General features: G+C 42.4%; 1 protein-coding gene across 2 annotated transcripts in view; it reads left to right on the top strand.

Moving 5' to 3' along the window:
* LOC144679945 (protein NDRG1-like) overlaps positions 1-24,214 on the top strand; it is a 96,088-nt gene that overhangs the window by 68,546 nt on the left and 3,328 nt on the right. For both annotated transcript variants that reach the window (XM_078540937.1, XM_078540936.1), the window contains 6 exons: positions 4,969-5,025; positions 10,218-10,321; positions 15,190-15,267; positions 16,214-16,265; positions 18,574-18,621; positions 23,064-23,099. In XM_078540937.1, coding sequence (XP_078397063.1) covers positions 4,969-5,025; positions 10,218-10,321; positions 15,190-15,267; positions 16,214-16,265; positions 18,574-18,621; positions 23,064-23,099 — 375 coding nt within the window. The remainder of the gene's footprint in view (positions 1-4,968; positions 5,026-10,217; positions 10,322-15,189; positions 15,268-16,213; positions 16,266-18,573; positions 18,622-23,063; positions 23,100-24,214) is intronic.

Here is a 24,214-nt window from a genome sequence, read left to right as displayed (position 1 = left end):
GTTGCCCTAATGGAAATTAAAATATACTCCTTCACTTCTATTTATGCTGTCAATTCATCTACCTTGTGAATGCTATGTGCATTCACAGAGTGCCTTTAGTTTTGCCTTTTTTTAAACCTTTCATTATTTTTACCATATTTGTTGCTGGCTTTTGTTTCCACTGCCTTCCAATTCCACTTACTACTTTTCTTCCTACCATTATCAGCTTTGTTTCTGTCCTATCTGAATTCTTATCTGGTTCCCATCTCCCACAGTACTATCGAATCGCTCAGCGAGGGATATTGACCCCAGTTCTGCTTAAAGTATAACCTGTCTGCCTTATACAGGTCCCACCAGCCCCAGAACCGGTCCCAGTGCTTCAGAAATCTAAAGCACCCCCCCACTCCTCCATTTGATTTGCTCTAACTTTCTACTTTTGTAGTCAGCTGCATGTAGCACTGGGAGTAATCCTGAGATTACTGTTTTTGAAGTCTTGCTCATTAATCTCTTTCCTATCTCTCTCAATTCTGCCTCCAGGACCTCATCCCGCTTTCTACTTTGTCTTTTGTCCTGATGTGGACAATGATCTTTGGCTGTTCACCTTCCCCCATAAGAATGTCCTGCAGCTACTCGGTGACATTCTTGACCCAGGGAGACAAACTACCATCCCGGAGTTGCATCTATGGCTACAGAAACGCCTGCCTGTTCCCCGAACTTTTCATTTATTCATGGGATGTGGATGTCGCTGGCTAGGCCAGCATTTATTGCCCATCCCTAATTGCCCTTGAAGATGGTAGCGAGCTACCTTCTTGAACTGCTGTACTCCATGTGGTGTAGGTACATCAACAGTGCTGTTAGGGAGAGTGTTCCAGGATTTTGGCCCAGTGACAGTCCAGGAATGGCAATATATTCCCAAGTGAGCGGCTTGGAGGGGAACTTGTAGGTGGTGGTGTTCCCATGCATCTGCTGCCCTTGTCCTTCTAGATGTTAGCAGTCATGGGTTTGGAAGGTGCTGTCTAAGGAGCCTTTGTGAGTTCCTGCAGTGCATCTTGTAGGTGGTACACGCTACTGCCTCTGGTGGTGGAGGGAGTGAATGTTTGTGGATGGGGTGCCAATCAAGCTGGCTGCTTTGTGTCCTGGATGGTATCAAGCTTCTTGAATATTATTGGAGCTGCACTCATCCAGGCAAATGGACAGTATTCCAACACACTCCTGACTTGTGTCTTGTAGATGGTGGACAGTCGGTGAGTGATTCGTTGCAGGATTCCTAGCCTCTGACCTGCTCTTGTAGCCACAGTATTTATATGGCTAGTTCAGTTTAGTTTCTGTCAGTGGTAACCCCCAGGATGTTAGTGTGGCATTTGGCAATGGGTAATGCCTTTGAATATCATGGGGTGATGGTTAGATTCTCTTGTTGGAGATGGTCATTGCCTGGCACTGGTGTGGCATGAATGTTACTTGCCACTTGTCAGCCCAAGCCTGGATATTGTCCAGGTCTTGTGGCATTTGGACATGGACTGCTTCACTATCTGAGTTGTTGTGAATAGTGCTGAACATTGTGCAATCATCAGGGAACATCCCCACTTCGGGACCTTATGGAAGGGAGGTCATTGATGACGCAGCTGCAGATGGTTGGGCTTAGGACAATTCCCTGAGGAACTTCTGCAGTGATGTCCTGGAACTGAGATGATTGACCTTCAAGAACCACAAACATCTTCCTTTGTGCAAGGTATGACTGCAACCAGCAGAGAGTTTTTTCTGATTCCCATTGATTCCAGTTTTGCGAGGGCTCATTGATGCCACACTCATTCAAATACTGCCTTGATGTCAAGGGCAATCACTCTCGCCTCACCTCTAGAGTTCAGCTGTTTTGTCCATGTTTGAACCAAGGCTGTAATGAGGTCATCAACTGAGTGACCCTGGCAGAACCCAGCTGAGTGTCAGTGAGCAGGCTATTGCTAAGCAAATGTTGCTTGATAGCACTGTTGATGACCCCTTCATCACTTCACTGATGATGGAGAGTAGACTGATGGGATGGTAATTTTTGTGTGCAGGATATACGTGGGCAATTTTCCACATTACTGGGTAGATGCCAATGCTCAGATGCACTGGCCATCCCCCTCCCCCACACCATCATTTGAGGATGGGGTTATTTGTGGAGCTGACTCCTCTGGTGAGTTGGTTCACAACCGGTTATGGCAGGACTGCAGACTTGGATTTGATCTGTTCATTGTGGAATTAGCTGAGCTGTCTATTGTGTGCTGCTTATGCTGTTTTACACACAAGAACTTGAGTTGTAGCTTCACCAGGCTCACATGTCATTTTTAGGTGTGCCTGGTACTGCTCCTGGCATGCACTCCTGCATTCTTCATTGAACCAGGGCTGATCCCCTGACTCGGAGGTAATGTAAGAGCAGGGATTATGTTGAGCCATGAGGTTACAGATTTAAGTAGTTGAGTACAATTCTGTTGCTGCTGATGGCCCAAAGCGCCTTGTGGATGCCCAGTCTTGGAGTTGCTAGATCTGTTCAAAATCTATCCATTTAGCATGGTGGTAGTGCCACACAACACGATTGAGGGTGTCTTCAATGTGAAAACAGGACTTTGTCTCCACAAGGACTGTGTGGTGGTTATTCCTACTGATATTGTCATGGATAGATGCATCTGCAGCAGTCAGATTAGCGAGGATGAGGCCAAGCATGTTTTTTCCCTCTTGTTTGTTCCCTTAGCACCTGCCACAGAACCTATGTCCTTTAGGACTCTGCCTGCTTGGTTAGTAACGGTGCTACTGAGCCACTCTTGGTGATGGACATTAAAGACCCCACCCAGAGTACATTCTACGCTGTTGTCACCCTCATGCTTCTTCCAAGTGGCATTCCATATGGAGTGCTGATTCATCAGCTGAGTGGGTGGCATGGTATGTGGAATTCAGCAGGAGGTTTCCTTGCCCATGTTTGACCTGATGCCATGAGACTTCATAAGGTCTGGATTCGATGTTGAGGACTCCGGGGGCAGTTCCCTCCCGACTGTATATCACTGTGCTGCCACTTCTGCTGGACCTGTCCTTTAGGTAGGCCAGGACATACCCAGGGATGGTGACAGTGGTATTTGGGACATTGTCTGTAATTATGATTCCGTGAGATGATTTATAAGGCTGTTGCTTGACTAGCCTGTGGGACAGCTCTCCCAATTTTGGCACAAACTCCCAGATATTAGTAAGGAGGACTTTACAGGGTTGACGGAGCTGTGTTTGCCGTTGTCATTTCCAGTGTCTAAATCCATGTCAGCTGGTCCTTCCGGTTTCATTCCTTATAGACTTTCTGGAAGCTTGATACAACTGATTTACTAGGGCATTAAGAGTCAATCATGTTGCTCTTGGTCTGGAGCCACATGTAGGGCAGACCAGGTAAGGACGGCAGATTCCTTCCCCTAAAGGGCATTAGTGAACTGGTGGGTTTTTAAGACAATCGGCAATGGTTTCATGATTGTCATTAGCCGTTTAGTTCCAGAATTTTATTGATTGAATTCAAATTCTGCCATCGTGGGATTCAAATCCTGGTCCAGCATTATCCTGGGTCTCTGGATTATGCATCCAGTGACCATACCGCTATGCCACCACTTTCCATTCTTCTTCTCGCCACTGTGATGCCATGAATTTGGCATTGCCCTCACCAGTATCAAAAATGGAAAAACTGGTTAATGAGCAAGATGAAGTTGTGATTAACCCTTAAAATTCCTTCTTTCAAATTTCCAAGCGCTCACTCTGACCAGCTGCACTCAGTGATCAACTGCTGAGTTTGTGCTTGCTTGCTTCTCGCAGCTTACCGTTCCAATCAATATTATTGGAGTTGGACAGCATAGGTAACTTTTTTGAACTTCATTGTATAATCATAGCCAACTGTATAACTACTGTACTGAAAACCAGAGTTTGTCCAACAGATTATGTTGGATAAAAATGCCCAACTGGCTGGTCAGCATTCCTATTGAGAAAACATGGCTTCTGGCCCTGATTTCAACTCTTCCCTTCTGCCCAGTTTCTTTCAGGTGGGGAAGTTAGTCACTTCCTGTCTGATCCCACTGCCTTCACACACTTAAACTGCTCTCTGGAGCATCTGCTGTAAATATGAAACTCGGGCCCTGACTTCAATATTAGTTAGAGGCCTGATTTGGATTATGCCTGTGCAGATTCTTTGAGCGTTTCGATAAGTTCAACTCCCATGGTCCTGCCATTTTCTGCATTCATCACCTTTTTCAGGCAGCATATTGCAGGTCTTAGCAACTAGCTGCATTTTATATTTTTAAAGTCTTCTCGTCTCCCCTTTGATTTTTTTTGCCTGTTACTTTTAAATCTGTCTTAAACCTGTGCTTTGGTTACTGATACTTGCAGTAGAAACAGCTTCTTCCTATCAAAATCTATTATAATTGTGAACATCGTTTAAATCTCACCATCTCCTTATCTGCTGTAAGGAGAACAATCCCAGTTCATCCACATAACTGAAGTTCCTAATCTTTGGTATAATTGTAGCTAATCATCTGTCTCCTCTCCAAGGCCTTGGTATTTTTCCTATAGTGTGGTTCCCAGAATTGGTCATAATACTGTAGTTGCAGCCTAATCAGTGATTTTTATAAAGATTTAGCGTAACTTCCCTTTTTTTACTGTATGCTTTTATGCCTATTTATAAAACTAAGGATCCTGTATGCTCTTTTTTAAAAACTTGAATCAACCTATCTTGCCACCTTCTCAGAATTTAGTATGTGAACACCTTTCACAATGAATAACCTTGCACTTATCTGCATGAAATTTCATAGATATGTCTGCTCATTTATCTAATCTGTCTATGTCCTGAAGTTTGCTATTATCCATCTCCCCATTGTTACAGAACATCACTTGTTGCTGGTGGTTGATTTTCTGCGGAGAGGAAAAATGGAGGTGCTGTGTATTAAGGATTAAGTTAGTGATTTTTTTAAACTTCTTTTTGGTTTCTCCTAGATTACTGGCTGGACCTCTAACTTGACAGATGTTGTGATCTCTCATCTGTTTGGAAAAGTGAGTTCCATATTTTGTGCATCTTATTCATTGTGGGTTAGAGTATTGTTCCACCAAGATTAGTGCTGGTTTAACTTGGTTCAGTTTTCTCCACCGAATAGGGTAAAGGTAACATAATTTGTGCCTCCCTGGGTTTCAATAATGTCTTTGGACACCATACAGTCTCATGACAGTTGTTTGATAAGAAATAGAGGAAACTTCCATGTGATATTAAGAAATGGCTGAAGGCACCAGAAACTGCAAAGGCTATGAACCCTGACAACATTCCGGCAATAGTACTTAAGACTTGTGCTCCAGAACTTGCCCCGTCCCTAGCCAAGCTGTTCCAGTACAGCTACAACCCTGGCATCTACCCGGCTATGTGGAATATTGCCCAAGTACATCCTATACACAAAAAGCAGGACAAATCCAACCCAGCCAAATTACCACCCTATCAGTCTACTCTCGATCATCAGTAAAGTAATGGAAGGGGTCTACAACAGTGCTATCAAGTGGCACTTGCTTAGCAATAACCTGCTCACTGATGCCCAGTTTGGGTCCTGCCAGGGCCATTCAGCTCCTGACCTCGTTACAGCCTTGGTTCAAACATGGACAAAAGAGCTGAACTTCCGAGTTGAGGTGAGAGTGTCTGCCCTTGACATCAAGGCAGCATTTGACTGAGTGTGGCATCAAGGAGCTCTAGAAAAACTGGAATCAGGGGGAAAACTCTCCCACTGGTTGGAGTCGTACCTAGCACAAAGGAATATGGTTGTGGTTGTTGGAGGTGAATCATCTCCGCTCCAGGACCTCACTGCAGAAGTTCCTCAGGGTAGTGTCCTAGGCCCAAGTATCTTCAGCTGCTTCATCAATGACCTTCCTTCCATCATAAGGTCAGAAGTGGGGATGTTCACTGATGTGTTCACCATTTGTGACTCCTCAGATACTGAAGCAGTCCATGTCCAAATGCAGCAAGACCTGGACAATATCCATGCTTGGGCTGACAAGTGGCAAGTAACATTCGCGCCACACAAGTGCCAGGCAATGACCATCTCCAACAAGAGAGAACCCAACCATCGCCCCTTGATGTTCAATGGCATTACCATCACTGAATCCCCCAATGTCAACATCCTGGGGGTTACCATTGACCAGAAACTGAACTGGACTAGCCATATAAATACTGTGACTATAAGAGCAAGTCAGAGGCTAGGAATCGTGTGACGAGCAACGTGCCTCCTGACTCCCTAAAGCCTGTCCACCATCTACAAGGCACAAGTCAGGAATGTGATGGAATACTCCTTACTTGCCTGGATGAGTGCAGCTCCTACAACACTGAAGAAGCTTGACACTGTCCAGGACAAAGCAGTCCACTTGATTTGCACCACATCAACATTCACTCCCTCCACTACCGATGCACAGTAGCAGCAGTGTGCACCATCTACGAGATGCACTGCAGGAATTCACCAAGGCTCCTTAGACAGCACCTTTCAAACCCACAACCACTACAACCTAGAAGGACAAGGGCAGCAGATAGATGGGAATACCACCACCTGGAATGTCCCTTCCAAGTCACTCACCATCCTGACTTGGAAATATATCGCCGTTCATTTACTGTCGCTGGGTCAAAATCCTGGAACTCCCTCCCTAACAGCACTGTGGGTGTACCTACACCACATGGACTGCAGCGGTTCAAGAAGGCAGCTCACCATCCACTTCTCAAGGGCAACTAGGGATGGGTAATTAATGCTGGTCCAGCCAACGAAGCCCACGCCCTGTGAATGAATTTTTAAAAAAAGAGAAAACCAGTTGATTATCACCTTTTTTATTTCTCTCCTACTGTTGAGTTGATGAATTTGTTTATCTAATCTTGTTTCAAGGAACCTCTGTGGGGGTGGGTGTGGAGGGGGAAGCAAGGGCATAGAATGTACACTGGATGGGAATATTGAATGTTCACAAAAGGATGGATATTATTACTACTGACCAAGCTCTGAGTTTTGAGGGATGTAGCTGCCAGACTGATTTACGTGAGGAAATAACCAACTTTATCTCATCCTCATCAACATACCTATTGCAGACATTGTAATTTACTATAGCATTGGTAAGAATGACTAATGCAAAAGTCACGTCTTCACAGTCATACTTTTCATAGAGTTTTACAGCATGGAAAGAGGCCCTTCAGCCCATCGTGTCTGTGCTGGTCATCAAGCTCCTATCTACTCTAATCCCATTTTCCAGCACTTGGCCTGTAGCCTTGTATGCTGTGGTATTTCAAGTGTTCATCTCAATAAAATGTTGAGGGTGCCTGCCTCTACCAACCTTTTGGGCAGTGAGTTCCAGATACCCCCCCCCACCCTCTGGGTGAAATATTTTTTCTGTAAACCTCCTGCCCCCTTACCCCACCCATTTCTATGTTTTATTCCATAGTGTGAGACTTGCCATCATAGAAAATTTCTAGCAGCCCAAAACAGCTTCTGTGAGACACTGTGCAGCATCAGAACTGTTTACCGTCTCAACCTGTAGCCTCATGGCATGGTGCACCTTTGCCCGATCGTGATGCAAGAATGTAGAGACCGACACTGCTTCAATGGGGAGTGCAGAAAGTTGTGTCGGGAACAACACAAGGCTTACCTTGGAATAATGAAACTATAACACTGAGCTATATCTGCATGTTAAACACCAAAAGTTAGGATGCATGTGCAGCTAAGCAGTTCTGCAACCTGTGGACAAGAGCATAGCCCCCCTAGTTCAACATGTCTTGCCGAAAACGATGGTGAGAAATTGGGCAACTAACCGGAGGAGGCTCAATTAGCATCTTAATATAAGAAAGCAGACTGAAGTATCTTTAGTAGGAAGTGCTAAATGGGCGAACCAACTTGGACACCTCCCCAGTGGGAGTAAATTGTTGGAAAGATTTCTTGAATGAAACCTGCATGCGAACAGTTGATTCAGATTCTAGCCAGCATCATTCAGCTTTGGACCCCATCATGCTTTTGATCCAGGTATGGATATAAGAACTGAATGCTAAATGAAAAGTGGGTAGCTGGCCTTTTTTTTAAAAAAAAAAATTCTAAAGTTTAGCATCAAAGAGCTATGTAAAAACTGAAGCTAATAGGGGAAATCCTCCAGCAGCACCAGGACAGGAATTCCCGAAGCATTGTCAGCCCAACCATGTTAAGTGATTTTCAATGACTTTCCCTCCAATGTAGGCCAGGAACATAGTGGCTGCTTTCTGATGATTTCAGTTTGTATGTGCATTCACAACTACTGATCAGAAGCAACCCATGTCAGCTTACAAAAAGATCTCCATAACATCCACCCTTTGTTGACAAGTTGTAAGATGCAATTTGTCAGATAATGACCACCTCAAATCCTTCCTCAACACTGCCTGCACCCCCCACCCACCACCTAAAAAAATAACCAATCTGCATTGGTATTACCATCTTGGACTTCTGCCATTATTAGCCAACATCTTGGGGGCTACCGATTGAACAGAAGCTTAACTTGGAATCAGCCCTTCCAACACTGGCACCAAGGGGTGAATTTTTTCCCCGTTGGGTGGGGTTGTGCGTGGGCAGGCGCACAGCTGATCGGCACCCCTGATTGGTTGAGTGCCGCCATTTCACATGGGCAGGCCAACTAAGGGCCGCCCAGTGTGATGCGCGCCTGGAAGCGCTGAGCGCTCCCTGTGCAGGCGGGGGGGTGTTACCTGAGTCAGGGAGTGCACTCTATGCGCGCGAAAGAGCGCAGAAATCTCCGAGGCACAGGGGTGCCTCAGGGAGATTACTTTCACTTCAAACATTGGATAAAGGTTAAAAAAAAATGTTTAAGGACATGTTCCCTCATGTGAAACTGTCACATGAGCTGGGACATGTCCATTAATTTTATTAATTTTTCAAACACTTTAAAAACATTCATGAAACCTCACCCCGCCTGTAGATGAGCTTCCATGATAAATGCAAAGGCCGCCTGGGCTCTTCGCCTGCTCGCCAACCTTGAGGTTAGACGGGCAGCTCAGCTAATTGCTTTATTGGCTTTTTAAATGGCCTTAATAGGCCTTTGACAGTTCGGCGGGCGTGCAGTGACGTTGGGGTGCATGCCTGATGTCACCGTGCCATTTTACGCCTCGGCGAGTGGGCCCCGCCCCTGCTTGCCAGGCTGAAGATTCTACCCCAAGTGTAGGCCCAAGGCTGAAAACTTCAGTGTATGGCCACCCTGACATCTTAAATGGCCACCCTGACACCTTAAACATTATCATCTTCACCAGCCTAAATCTTAAGTAAAATGCGTCATGGAATGCCTAACCACTTCCCCAAATGGGTGCACTACAACCAACACTGAGGTTAGTATGTAGAACAGAGCATTCAGCATAATTGACACTCCTGAACTTCCGTATCTAACACCCATCAGTGGCCTGCTGTACCTACAGTATATATGAACTACAGAATGCCGTAGCGTTAACTCAAGCTATATGATATTATGTTGCTTCCTTCTGACATCTGCCACTGAGTGAGTAGATGAAGAGCAACAATGTTGTGCAAATAATGTCAAATTTCACACTAACATAACCCTTGGACATCTCTTGGATTTCTGTCATATTTGCTGGGACAGTATCTAGCTGCTCCCATGATGGTTTTAGTGAGGAAATGCCATCATGAGATCAAAGAAGGGTCACCACTACCTTTTTGGGAGAAAAACTAAGGATATTCAATTTTTTTTAAAAAGTGACTTTTGGCAGAACCTCACACACCCCAAGAATACCTCAAAGCAATAGCTCCCAGGTCATTGACCTAGAAACCATTTTAAATATTGTGGAAGAAATTGTGGTAATTTTGGCAAGTAAACCTAGGAAGTTTAGCCAAGACTGTAGAAACTGTAGATTTGTAATAAAAGCAAAATACTATGGATGCTGAAAATGCTCAGCAGGTCTGGCAACATCTGTGGTGACCTTAATTCTGTTTCTCTCTTCACTGTTGCTGCCAGAACTGCTAAATATTTCCAGTATTTCTTCTTGTTTTCGTTGTATGTTTGTATTGTGTTTTGAGATTTATATATTGCGTGTAATAACATGGTTGTTTTTTTTAATAAGTAAAATCTTGTCAATCCTTGCTCACAGCCATTTTTTATTTTATCTAAATAGGCTGCTAAACTACCTCCTATGATTTGTGTGTTATGATATTGCAATTAAAATTATTTAATGTATTTGCAATCTATTTTAGGATGAAATACATTCTAATCCTGATTTGATCCAGTTGTACCGCTCTCACATTTCTTCTGATATTAATCACAACAATCTGCAGTATTTTGTTGATTCATACAACAGGTAAAGTAGCACTGGATCCCTTTTCATTTTCTTTATAAATAATTAATTATGACTTGGGTAAAGGCACCACTGTATTGTGAAGCCCAGAACATACTTTAGAAATTTTTCAAACTCATTTTTAGCTTGTGCTGTTTCATCAAGGCAGCTAGTTGTGGCACAACCATAGTCTCCATGACCCTTTTAAGGCAGGAAGGGATAAAATCGGGCAGGACTCTTTTTTTTTCCTGATTGTATTACTCTTGCTGCACACCAGGTTTTTAATTCTTTCATGGGATGTGGGCTAGCATTTATTGCTCATCCCTAATTGCCCTTGAAGATATGTATCTGGGCATTCAGTGACAGCAGGACCAAGCTGTGCTGTGGTGAAATCCTCTTGCCTAAAGAGTTGGGAGAGGCAGCAGCAGAGAAGCAGACCTGTGTCATCTTCAAAACTCGGTGTACTGATTTTGGGGGGGAAAAAATGATACCACAGGAAAGTTGAAGTTGATCGGTTGGTGAGTAACGACTATAAAGAGCTGGAATTTAGCAAAATATAATTTTTAAATAACCCTTAAGTAGCTGCCTTACTTCCCTTCTCCTGGTGTCTCTTAATTGAAAGAAACTAGTGAGTCCACTATTTATTTTATTCTTAAGTGGTGGTTTAAATTAGTACAGGAAGTTCTGGTGAGAAGAGGCATTAATTTCATTGAATAATTAATTACTTAGTATCTTTTTTACTTAAGATTCAAAGGATGGTAGGGCAGGTTATGTGTTGTGACTGCAGAATGTGGGAACTGGAGCTCCTGGACGGCAGCTCCAGGGCAAATGCCTGTAGTAAGTGACGGCAATTCGAGCTTCAGCTCAAAGTCATTGAGCTGGAGGCTGAGCTGCAGACACCGCGATGCAACAGGGAGGGGGCAAGTTACCTGGACTCTTGTTCCAGGAGGCCTCTAAGGATAGAAGCTTTTGATTTGGCCAGGGCCGGGAAGGTGTGACTGCAAGTGAGGCAGGTAAGGGGATCGAGAGGCAGAAGTGGAGGGGCCTAAGCCCTTGCAATTGTCCATCAGGTTTGAGGTGCTTGCAACCTGTGTGGATGAAAGCAGGTGCTACAAGGTGAATGCGTGAATTGACCATGGTTTAGGGAACCATTCAAGCAGGAGGAGTTAATTGGAATGTAGTGGTAGTAGGGAACATTTATATTCAGAGGGATAGATACAGTTTTCTGCAGCCGAGAGTCCAGAAGGCTGTGTTGCCTACCTGGTGCTAGGATTCAGGACATCTGCTCTGGGCTGGAGAGGAACCTGTAGTGAGAGGGGGAGGATCCAGTGGTTCACATTGGTACCAAAGACATAGGTAGGACTAGGAAGTTTAAGATCGTATTCCGCGTACAATTCTGCAAAGATTAGTGGCAGATCAGAAGATTGGACAGAATATTAAAAAAGGCAAAGAATAATGAGGAAGAAATTGGAGTATGAGAAAGCTAGCTAGAAAGTTTCTACAGATCTTTAAAAGGAAAAAGGGGTAAAGTGAGTATTGGTCGTTGAGAGTGAGTGAGTCTGGGAATTAATAATGGGGGAAAAAAGGAAATGGCAGATGAATTGAAGAGATATTTTGCATCCATCTTCACTGTACAGGATGCAAATAACGACCCAGAAATAATTGATTCAGGAGGTGAAAGGGAAGGAGGAACTTGACACAGCCATGTCCTTAGCCAAGTTGTTACAGTGCAGTTACAACACTCTCATCTACCTGGCAATGTGGAAAACTACTCCGGTGTCTCCAGTCCACAAAGCAGGACAACTCAACCAGACAGTTACCACCCCATCAGTCTACTCTCCTGAGCAAAGTGATGGAAAATGTTGTTGACAGCGTTATCAAGTAGAACTTACTCAGCAATAACCTCACTAATGCTCAGTTTGGGTTCTGCCAGGGCCAGTCAGTTCCTGACCTTTTATTATAGCCTTATTCCAAAAATGGACAAAAGAGCTGAACTCCAGGGGTGAGGTAAGAGTGACTGCTCTTGACATCAAGATAGCATTTGACCAAGTGTGGCATCAAGAAGCCCTAGCAAAACTGGAGTCAATGGGAATCGGGGTGGTGGTGGTTGAAATCATTCCTAGCATAAAGAAAGATGGTTGTAATTGTTGGCGGTCCATCATCTCAGTTCTGGAACACCACTGCAGGAGTTCCTCAGGGTAGTGTCCCAGGCCCAGCCATCTTCAGCTGCTTCATCAATGACCACCTTCTCCCCCCTCTCCCCAACTCATAAGGTCAGAAGTGATGACTGGACAAATGTTCAGCACCATTCGTGACTTCATTGCCACTGGCTTAAAATCCTGGAGCTCTCTCACTAACAGTGCTGTGGGTTTACCTACACCACATAGACAAGAAGCCAGCTCACCATCTTAAGGACAATTAGAGATGTGCAATAAATGTTGGCCTAGCCAGCAATTCATCCGTCCATAAAAGAATTTAAAAAAGAAAAATCCAATCAGGAGAGAAAGGGTACTGAGAAAATTATTACAACTAAAAGCTGGCAATTCCCCAGGTCCTGATGGACTTCATCTTAGCAGCCAATTATTTGAAAACCCTGAGATAGTGAATGCATTGGTTTGAATTTTCCAAAATCCCCTAGATTCTGGAAAGGTCCCATCACATTGGAAAGTAGCAAATGTAACTCTGTTCAAGAGGGGAGTGAGATAGAAAGGGAAGTAGTAGTGCTGGACTAATTTATTAGAGTTCTTTGAAGAAGTAACAAGCAACGTAGATGAAGGGGATTTGGATTTCCAGAAGGCATTTGGCAAGGTGCCACGTCAAAGGTGACTACACAAAATAGGAGCACATGGTGTAGGGGGTAACATTTTGCATGGATAGAAGATTGATTAGATAACAGGGAACAAAGTGGGCATAGATGGATCATTTTCAGGTTGGCAGAATGTATGAGTGGAGCGTCACAGGGATTAATGCTGGGGCCTCAACTATAATTATGTACAGGTTTACAATTTATATCAATCACTTGGACAAAAGGACCGCATCTATAGTTGCTAAATTTGCTCATAAAACAAAGATAGGTAGGAAAATAAGCTGTGAATTCAAAACACCATGTTTAACATTAGATGTGATTCTACAATTGGGCAACATTCGCTAAATAATCCTCAGTGTGCTAAAAATTACACCAACAAATCTTGTCAGAAATTGTACACAAACTGCACCTGTTTTAGCTAAACAAAATAAGTGATTGTGATTTGCTGGTTCATTCTTCGAGGAAATGCCTTGACCAGAGTCGAGTTGCCTGGTTTAAAATTTCAAACAATGCTGAGCGATCACCATTAACTGATGCATTCTCCATGTCAACACCTTTACCAATCAGCACTCCCTTCTCATACATTATAAAGTTGTTGCTTCCCCTGACATTGGTATTCTTGCAATTGTCCTGATGAGTGCAAGACTAAAAGCTTTAACAAAACGTCTTTTCTCAGCAATAATCTGTTCTGTATTCCTGAATAGTAGCCCTTTAGGCTTTCTAAAACACTCCCAATCTTCAAACATAAAGCTATTCTTTGCAATGTTTAAAGTGTTATGCCATGGCCGGTGCATTTGTCCAGAAGAGAATTTTTGCAACTAGCAACTGACTTATTTGCAGCTTGACACAATTTGCTCAACTAGTAAGTTTGATTCCTTATGCATGTTCTCTGGTTTTCACACTAGTACTTACATTGACTTTGGGAACTTGACAAATTGGAGCTGAAGCCCCGATAAATCATTAGTTTTGATATTTATTTCAGACAGAGTTATTTGTTTTCACTGTAACCCCATGAAAGCAGATTTTGTACTTTTGTTGTACAGCTTTGACCAATGGGTGCTCTCACAAGTCAGTTATATTGCAGCATTTTAATGGTAAACTTTGTAGGATTATGTTTAAAACATTGCCCAGTGGGTGCTGGTTTTGGAGCACTGATATGCTGGCCAGGGTGTAGTGGAACATAGCTTAATTATGAAGAACAGTACAGTTTGTGGACCATTGGTCTATCCAGCATATCCTTCCAAGGAAACTGTCCATTAACCCCCCTCTTTCCCTTGCTTCTACCCCTATTACAGCATCCAACTACATCTTGAATCACCCAAGTTTTTTGCCACTAACCCCACTGAAAAAACTAATTATTAATCACTCGTCTGAGGAAGTGCTACCTGAATTCAATCCTAAACTTACCATTTGCTCCATAGTACCATTTTTGTCCCAAGGTTGCATTATCTTCAGGCAATGCATCTGTTCAGATTAACATTTTTGAGTCCACTTGTACTGACTCATTTGAGCAGAATTTTTGAACCTGTGAGCAAACACTGTTGAAATTTTAGACATTCCTCATGCACTACTTTTTACTGTCCCAGCACCAGTTAAATGCAGAGCTTTGAGTATAGATCTGGCACTGCTTCCCTAAAAAAGCTGGTGGGTCAAGGGTGGAATACCCAGAAGCAGCAGTCATGGACTGCTCTCTCAAACATTGGCTGCATGTTCGAAGCAACATTGTGATATCTGGAACCTTCACCATCTCAACTTCAGGTTGTCAGAAGGAGTTGGAGGGGTTTGAATAAGGAATTTAGGACTACTTATACTTGCAAAAGTGTTAAGTGTACACAATTACACTGTGGCTTCATATACAGTTGGAATATGTGCCTAAGATTGTACATTTTAAAGCAAAGCACAATTGTGCATTGTAGTTTTAGCAGAAGAGATTAAGTCAAATAGTGGTGGTTTGGGAAGGGAGAGAAAGATGTGAAGAGGAAAATGTGAAACAAAGGAAAACACCTACTGATTTTCTTAACGTTTTTTTAAACATAAACAATTTAACTGCAATATTAATTCCCTTAAACAATTTTCCCCTTTGCAGCCGAAGAGATCTGGATATTGAGCGCCCTCTTCCTGCAGGGCATCATCAACATCATCATCACCATATTTCAACCTTACAGTGAGTTTATTTAAAAGTTATTTTATAGCTCCAGCAATTAATTTGGAATATCAGATAAAAGCTAGTCTGATTTTTGTTTAAAATTTAAATTTATAATGACATTGAGGAAGATTTAGGGTTGCAGAGTAAAAGAGTGGAATCTTCTAGGTCAGGCTACTCATTAGGGGCAAATTTTCACTGGCCTGACCCACAGGAGCAGGTCAGCCAGAAAATTGGGGGAACTCATCATTTGTGAACTTCCTCCCAACTTGTGCTGTGAGTTTTTTTAGTGATGCAGTGATCAGTTCTCCATCCAGAGGTCCAGCTTGATGAACAGTTGGGCTTTCAGTCAGTTGAGGAGTTAGACACTTACTATGGCAGCAGAAGATCGGTCCATGCCAGAATGACCAGGTTTCAATCTGAGAACATAGGAAGCTGCCAATCCTGGGTTTGGGGTTGGGCCAGGAGTGATGGATGGTGTTGACCTCATGGTTTGGAGGGGATGCAGTGTGAGAGAGAGAATCGGGCCTGATTCTGGATGGGAGGTTGGGAGGAAAATAAAATTGAGACTTGATTTGGCTTGTGAGGTGAATGAACATGATTTGGCTGAATTTCATTTATATTCAAAGCTACAATCTGCCTCCTTGAATTGGGTTGGTTGTCCCACCCATGTTCTGGCTTCCGTTAAAACAGGAAATGGGCAGATTTGGGTTGAGAAGCGGATTGTTTTTTGACTTTAACCTGTCTTTTTTTTTAGTTACAATTTCCCCCAGTCTTACAAATGCATTGCAGCCTTTTCCTGCCATGATTTTTAAAATGGCTTTTTAAAAAATATATATCTGTTTCCAAAGTTTTTGTACAGTCCAACCACTTGTGGGAAAGTTTATTAATGCACCAACTAACAGCGAGACTGCATTGTCTAGGTATTAACTGTAGTAAGTTGAGCTGATCAGTATTTTGTTTGTAGATGTCCCGCTTTGTTAGTGGTTGGAGATGCTTCACCTGCAGTGGATGCTGTGGTATGTTGAGATTTACTATTTGGATTGTATAAATTGCTGTTCAAACTTCCACTTTAGAAAAAAAGGTAGCTGCTTATTGAGGACATGGCAACCATCGTGTCTATCTAAGCTTTTGCTTAAATTATCTTGTGTTAACAACCCTTGCCTTGTATAATCACAAAATGGAAACTGCAATTTAATTTTGCGTTTGAGTAGTATGGAGTGCTAGGAATCCTAGTGACTGGCACATTTGAGTTAAATTAAATTGGGTAGTTTTCTAAAGTTTTGCACCACTTCCACCATTCAGATATCCCTGTGGCTAAGAAACTGAAATGGGTTCCACTCCCTGGTGCTGACATGTACTTCATCTCCTTAAGTTATCAAAACAATAAATGCCTGAAATAATTCCGAATGGATAATGCACAAAGTCTGGTTTTCTTAGAACCTATACTAAAGTTCAGTGGGTTTTAATTACATCTTATTACCCCTGCTGGAATAATAGATCAAAGTGACCTGACTGCTCATGCCCCAACATATAACTTGACTTTATTTGCAGTGCAGATTAATCTGCAACAAAAATATCTATACCCTTTAAAGATTATAATGTTTGGAAATCAATGCTGTAGGGACTAAAATAATACTTGTCATAATGGTAGTGCCCTCTGGATCCGGATCCACAACTTCACCAAAAACTAATCCTTGGACCACACCCTATATGTGTACCACGTTTTGTTGAAACCTGACCATCAGTTTGAGATATTATTGAGAAACCGACTAACAAAAACGTTACCTCTGCCATAAAAGTGGATGAAGGTAGTAAGAGTTATTGACTGCATGTTGCCTGAATTGTTTGCACCTACAGCCACGATTAGCACAAGTGTTTGATGAACATATATCCAACATTTTAACTAGCATCTCTACTCAAATTGATTTTTACTATGATCTTAGCCTGCACACACTGACTTGATTACAATGCTCAGCACTTGATTTAGTCATGAGAATAGAAAATAAAATTAAATGTAACACTTTGTTAATACTACACCAGCAATTAAAAAATGTAAGCATGTATATCCAGAGCTGCCAAAAAGGTCCAAAATGTTTGGATTTAAAAACCACTATATTGAATGAAATTAGAATGGGAAACTACTTTGAAGGTGCATGCCGACTAATATAAAGTGGAATAATACTTGAAGGAGGTCTGCAATAAACATTAATGGGATGCTCAGCAACACAGACCAGGGAAGATTAGTTCCTCTGGTTTTAAGTATCTTCATAATAGACGACAAAACTTGAAAAAAAAATGAAGTGAATTCCGTCGACTTCACCTTTCCACTGGAAGTGGATGCTTGGTTATATATGATACAATCAAGTTTGCAGTAATGGTTCCATCCAGCACATACAGTGCAGGCTCACTTCTGAGATTCATTTCTGGGATTTGGGCATTGCTGGTTGTCCTTGAGCAGCTGGTGATGAGCTGCCTTCTGAACCTCTAGTACATGTGGTGTAGGTACACTCAGTGCTGTTAGGGAGGCAGTTCCAGGATTTTGGCCCAGTGACAGTGAAAGAACAGCAATCTAGTTCAAAGTCAGAATGGTGTGTGGCTTGGAGGGGAACTCGTAGGCATGACGATTGGTCGCTTTGAGGCATCAGATACCATTGTTCATGAATAAATTCCATCACTAGCCAGATGTCAGCAGGTGCTGAAAAACAGCATGAGTTAGCCTGATACCTGAAGCCAACTGTTGGCATAGAATCATGGAACAATTATGGAACAGAAGGAGGCTATTCAGCCTGTCGTGTCCTTGCTGATTCTCTTCAAGAGAAACTCAGCTAGTCCTTTGCCCTTTTGCCATAGTACTTCAAATATTTCCCGTTCAGGTGCTTATCCTATTTCCTTTGAAATCTCCAATTGTATCTGCACACCACCACAAAAACCCGGTCCCAGATTCAAAGTGTCTCTTACTTTATTTCATAAAAGTTAATAGCCGGCACAATCTCAGGCTTGAATTTGATTACTTGAGTAAGCCACTAGAGCATGTGTACATACCATCAGTGGAAATGCAAGACCTCCATTTCTTGAGGGGAGAAAGTTGACAAGAAACTATTGCCTTGTATCGAATTGCATTTAAATTGTGTTGCAACATGCAGTCTAGGTATAATCCTGTCATTGCACAAAACAGCTTCTCTATCAAAACAGGAATTGGAACTAGTTCAGATTGTATAAGATCTGTTTATTTTAAGCTTCGGCTCTCTCTTGGATTTTTGTTTAAGTGATCAGCTTCATAATCATGAAAAAGTGCTTTGCTGAAAATGTTGATATTTCTTTCAGGTTGACTGTAATACTAAGCTTGATCCAACAAAGACTACTCTGCTAAAGGTAATGTAACATAACTGCAAAAAGGCAAAATGTTGGTATAAATGGAATTGATTTCAGGTGGCTTAACCTTTCAGTGTTAGCAAAAGGCAAGTTTACAGGAAGGCACTGCTTGCAGTTTAAACCAGAATGTGTATGAACCCTAGAAGTTTGAGGGTGGGAGGGGGGGGGGGGGCGAAAAATCAATCATTCTTAAGGTGTTACGCTGGTCTCTTTTTTTTAACATGGTAAATGCAGCTTTTGTGCTGGCCTCCAAACCAGAACAAATTTAGTTTCTCTCTTTAGAGAGGATTATGTAAAATAAGATAAATAGGGACACCTTTAGAAATGCTAAAAGCACAGGTTCTTGCAAGTGGTGGTTGGTGTAGAATTTTGAGATTGGGTCTAGTGCTTGGCTGTAGGATGATTTTCAGTTTTGACCAAGTCTATGTGCAGTGCAATAATGTCAAAGCTGAGACTTGGGTAGTGAACCTGCTCTGGCAGATTGCTTCATTGTGACCTATTTGACCAACTATTTAGGTTTAGAAGTCCCTGTTAATGAGTTTTACTATCCAGTTGTGCAACTTCTCTTGGTAATATTTTCAGTTTTTGTACTTGTGCCACTAACTCAATTTTCTTTAAAAGAAATAAACACTCAGTACCTTATCCCACAACAACAAGGTACAGGATTTCCTACAAGTTAAACTTCACAGGCTTTCGTTTTTCACCGAGGGTTTGGTGGGGGCGGGGTGGTGGTTATTTTCAAGTGTTGTATGTCTGTAGGAAAATGATGTCATGTACGGACATAAACATTTAATGTGTGGCTTAAACCAATAAATCTACAGTTTATCATTAAGAAGTAAACAGCTTTTGAGTTATTATGCAAGTAACAGCCCATTGGTGTTTAGAAATACTAGTAATTGACAGTGTACAGCATGAAGCTTTAATGCTGGCAGCAGTATTCATGTTGGTGTTGTAAGAAATGTATCAAAGCTGAGAATGTGGAACTCATTAATATTCCAGCACCAAATGAAAAACCTGTTTGTAGTAGTCAACGATACCTTCATGACAATCAATGCCAAGAACTGCTTGAGGGTATTTGTTCCTGTGCACTATGTGCAATACCCTGGGCAACATGTAGCCCAGACAAGTGATTTTTGTTTTTTCCCCAGACTTGGGGCAGAATTTTGCCCTTGATGGGTGGGCAGGCCCCACCGGCTCAGCAGCGGGCGGGCAGCCAATCGCCGCTGCTGAAACGGGCCCCGCCGCCATTTTAAGTGGGCGGGCCAATTAAGGTCCGCCCGACAGGAAGTGCTTTGCGCCTCCTGTGCGGGCGGGGGGGGGGATTCCAACTGCCAGAGTGCGCTCTTTCGCACATGCGCGCGAAAGAGCGCACATCTCCCTGAGACTAAGTGCTGCCTCAGGGAGAGCGCTGACAGTGTTTGAACATTTAAAAATAGAAAAATAAAAAAATTAACATGTCCCCTCATGTGAAAATGCCACACGAGATGGGACATGTTAATAAATATCACAAACTTTATTAAAGTTTCTTAAAACCGACATGAAACCTCATCCTGCCAGTGGATGAAGTTTCATGCTTTTTCAGAAGCCCACTGGGGCTCCTGGCCTGCCCGCCAACCTTAAGGTTGGACGGGCAGGGCCTTTAATTGATTTAACTACCCTGTCAATGGCCTCAATTGGCCATTGACAGGCCGGCGGGCAGACAGCTGATCGCGCTGTCAACCCGCCTTCCTGAATATTTAAATGGGGTGGGATGACGTCGGGGGTTCCCACGTTGGCGAGCGGGCCCTGCCCCCATTTCGCCAACGGAAAAATTCTGCCCTTGGTTTTCTATGAAAAGAACCAAAGGCTAGAATGCCTGACTAACTTCCTATTAGATTCCTGAGTTATTCTAGTTGCTAGATTTTTTTCACTTTAAGATGAAACCTAATCTATTGAAAGTGCACATATTGTCCTTACTGTGTTGTGCTGAAAGTTGGTTGGTGTTGCTGTGGAAGCAGTGCTGAAAGAGGAATATAATACTATAATACTTCCAAGCTGCATGTAACTGGGAGCTTTGAAATGCACAATAATAAGGTAACTTAGAAATGCAGATTGAGAGGGTAGGACTTTGTACCCTGTTTAAAATGGGGGTGACAGGGTGGGATAAGTTACTAAAGGATAAATATTGGCAAGGCACCAGAAGAACTCCCCTGCTGCCCTTGGAACAGTGTGATGTATATTTTTGCTTTGTTGAATGTATGTATACATGTATGTATAATAATGTGCAGTTTTTGTCTGTCCGATTGGACAGTGGGTTGATTTGGTGGGCATAGCCTGGTGCTTGTGGAGGCACATGGGGCACACCGACTGCACTGTGATGAACGAGTGGCTGCCAATGGTTGGTGGCAGTGGGGAAGAAGCGGTGATTTTAGTGGAGAAAAAGAAAATGGAAGGTAAGGAGAGCTAAAGAATAAAGTTAAATAAAAGGGAGAAAGAAAAATACACGGGAGGTTTGGAAGAGGAGGCAGAATGGAGGATGGCACATGGATGATATGAGGGGAATGAAAGGATTGGGATGAGTGGTGTGGGAGGGAGGGAATGGCACTAGAGGACTGGCATGGGATGGGGATAAATGAGATGATAGAGTTGGTTAAGCGCACTAATTTGATCGCAGATATTTTGCAGGTATATCTGCCTGAGCAGGCAGATGAGAGGCCTTGGCTTTAATGCCTGAAAGACTAAAGTCTATCTGATGTCTTTTATGCTCAAATCTTTCTTTAAAGCCAGGGGATGCTGTCAGTAAATAGTGAGTGAACTGCTGCTTTGCATAGGTCCCACAATTTTCTGTTTGGAGATAATTGTTGGATTTAATCTCCAAAATGTCAAAAGAATTCCATCTAGTGAAACTAGAATTTGGTTTACTCAATTTTAGTAAATCAATCGCTCTTTTGAAGGTGTATACAGTCAATGGCCTGGATTTTCAGTTGTAATGACAGGTAACCTGTTGGTGTTTGCCATATTTCTGAAATTAACAAACCTCTGACATCCACATGTATGCAGGTAAATGCAGAGATCCAGATGTTGCTGTCACTGATTCCTTACTCCTCCACAGGGTACGCCATTGAATTCCCTACAGATTGAAATTAATGAATTGAAAGTTTTTTTTTGAGAAAATAACAGAATAATGAAGTTATGCCTTTTTGAATAAAGTGTAACTGAGTTTTTAAGCCATAAGTATACAATCAACCTCTATAGCCCTGAAAAACTTATCAAATTATCTGTTCCATGATCAATGTTACATAGATTTTTAAAATTTAAATTTTCACTTGATATTTCAGCTACCTTAATGCCCCATGCATGCCCCAATTTTTATTTTTATTTTCCTCTGTAAAATTGTGAAAAGTGAATGATAAAAGCAGTGTTACTTCCTAGTTTGTTCCCAGGGAATTCTTCCATCCGATTGGCTGTGCAGCCAATCTGTTTGACATTTGTCAACAGTGTCATCATTGATTCTGTCTAGCTTGTGCCTAAATGAAATTAATGCTGTGTCACAGAACTCACTAGATCTTTTGTGGACTGTTTTTTTTCAAGATCAATAATGTGCACTGTCATGTCGCTGCTGACCACAAAATCTGAACCTCTGATTTGCTCAGGACAGAGTAATGGACATTTTTGTCTATTGATTAAAAGTCACTTGTACATTTCTTATTTCAGTAGTTTCAAGTCCATGCTAACTTTAAAAAAGGCTGCTGGAAGTGTTCTTTGGAGCTGAGCATCTGGGCTATTTTCATTAGATTCTGTGGGTTTATTGGTGTAAAACAAAATCTCTTGAGCTGGGTAGTTTTCAGACAATACATTTTATATAAGATTTGCAATGATCATTTAAAACTTATTCTGATTCAGCAAGTATCTTTAGGTACTTATTGGGATGCCAGAACACTACTGTTTGGCTATATTGAGCTGTAGAGGTGAATTAACAATCACAAGCTCTAGCACGGCTATCATATTTCCATTCTAATGTCAAGTGGATTCAGGTTAATAAAATAAATGTGGACACAATACTGAAGGTTAACAGTAGTTGAATGCTGAAATATCCTCTATAGACCTTAAGGTGGTACATGTCCTCTGCGAGTCTTCTATCAAACAGCAAGCACCTTTTTTATGCATCAGAGATGGATATTAACATCTTCTACGGGAACCTCAAAATATATCCTGTGCACTTTCCTGCCAGAATGCACTTGCTTGTCTCTGCAAAGGGAAACGTGAAATATCAATCGTTATGAACAATCTTGTGAAGCACTAAGGACTACTTATTAATGCTCATCAAAAGTAGTTGAGTACTTCTAATAGCATATTCAACTGTTTATCAAGGACTAAAGGAGCCATTAAAAATGGACTGTACCATTTCCACAATTTAGATATAAGATTTTCACTTAACGATTCTCTCCTTTGATTTGAAATAGATGTCTGACTGTGGAGGACTGCCACAAATTGTTCAGGTATATTTGAAACTTATGTAAAATATACTGTTTAACATAGCTTAATTAACAGTTTTTTTTTTAAAAGGAGTTATCCCTCCATGGCCTCAACCTTGCCTTCTCTAATCTCCTCCAGCCCTACAACCTTTCAAGATATCCCCACTTACCTTAATTGTGGCCTCTTGAGCAACCCTCATGTTTAATGGTTCTGCCATTCGTGGCTGTGTTCAGTTACCTGGGCCCTGAGCTCTGGAATTTCTCCTCTAAAACTCTCCACCTCTCCACCCCTCTACCTCGCTTTCCTCTACTCGCTTTCCTCTAAGACATTCTTTAAAATATATAATTACCCTAAGGTTGTGACTTGTAATAACCCTGTGAAATGCTTTGGGACATTTTATCACATTAAAGGTGCTGCATTAATATAAGTTGTGTTAGTAGTGATGGTGTTGTCTTTGCATTAGGACTCCATCCAAATGGAAGAACTGGATATGTCTCCCATATGGACACTTCTGGGGGTACAGGCTTGGGTGGATTTGAATAGAGCAGAATTCTGAGCATTCTTGCACTTACAGCCACTTTGCATACATATGAGCTAGAATCTCACAGTGCAGAAGAGGCCCTTTGGCCCATTTGAGTCTGCACCAACATGTGAAAAACACCTGACCTACCCACCTAATCCCATTTACCAGCACTTGGCTCGTAGCCTTGAATGTTATGACGTGCCAAGTGCTCATCTAGGTACTTTTTAAAGGATGTGAGGCAACCCCCTCCTCCACCCTCCCAGGCAGTGCATTCCAGACCGTCATCACCCTTTGGGTAAAAAAGCTTTTCCTCACATCTCCCCCAAACCTCCTGCCCCTCACCTTGAACCTATGTCCCCTCGTGACTGACCCTTCAACTAAGGGGAACAGCTGCTCCCTATCCACCTCTCATAACCTTGTACACCTCGATCAGGTCGCCCCCTCAGCCTTCTCTGCTCCAACGAAAACAACCCAAGTCTATCCAACCTCTCTTCATAAATTAAATGTTTCATTCCAGGCAACATCCTGGTGAATCTCCTCTGCACACCCTCCAGTGCAATCTCATCCTTCCTATAATGTGGCGACCAGAACTGCACACAATACTCCAGCTGTGGC

Source organism: Cetorhinus maximus, chromosome 4, assembly GCF_964194155.1.
Source record: "Cetorhinus maximus chromosome 4, sCetMax3.hap1.1, whole genome shotgun sequence".
Taxonomy (NCBI): Eukaryota; Metazoa; Chordata; class Chondrichthyes; order Lamniformes; family Cetorhinidae; genus Cetorhinus; species Cetorhinus maximus.
This window is presented reverse-complemented; position numbering and strand designations above follow the sequence as displayed.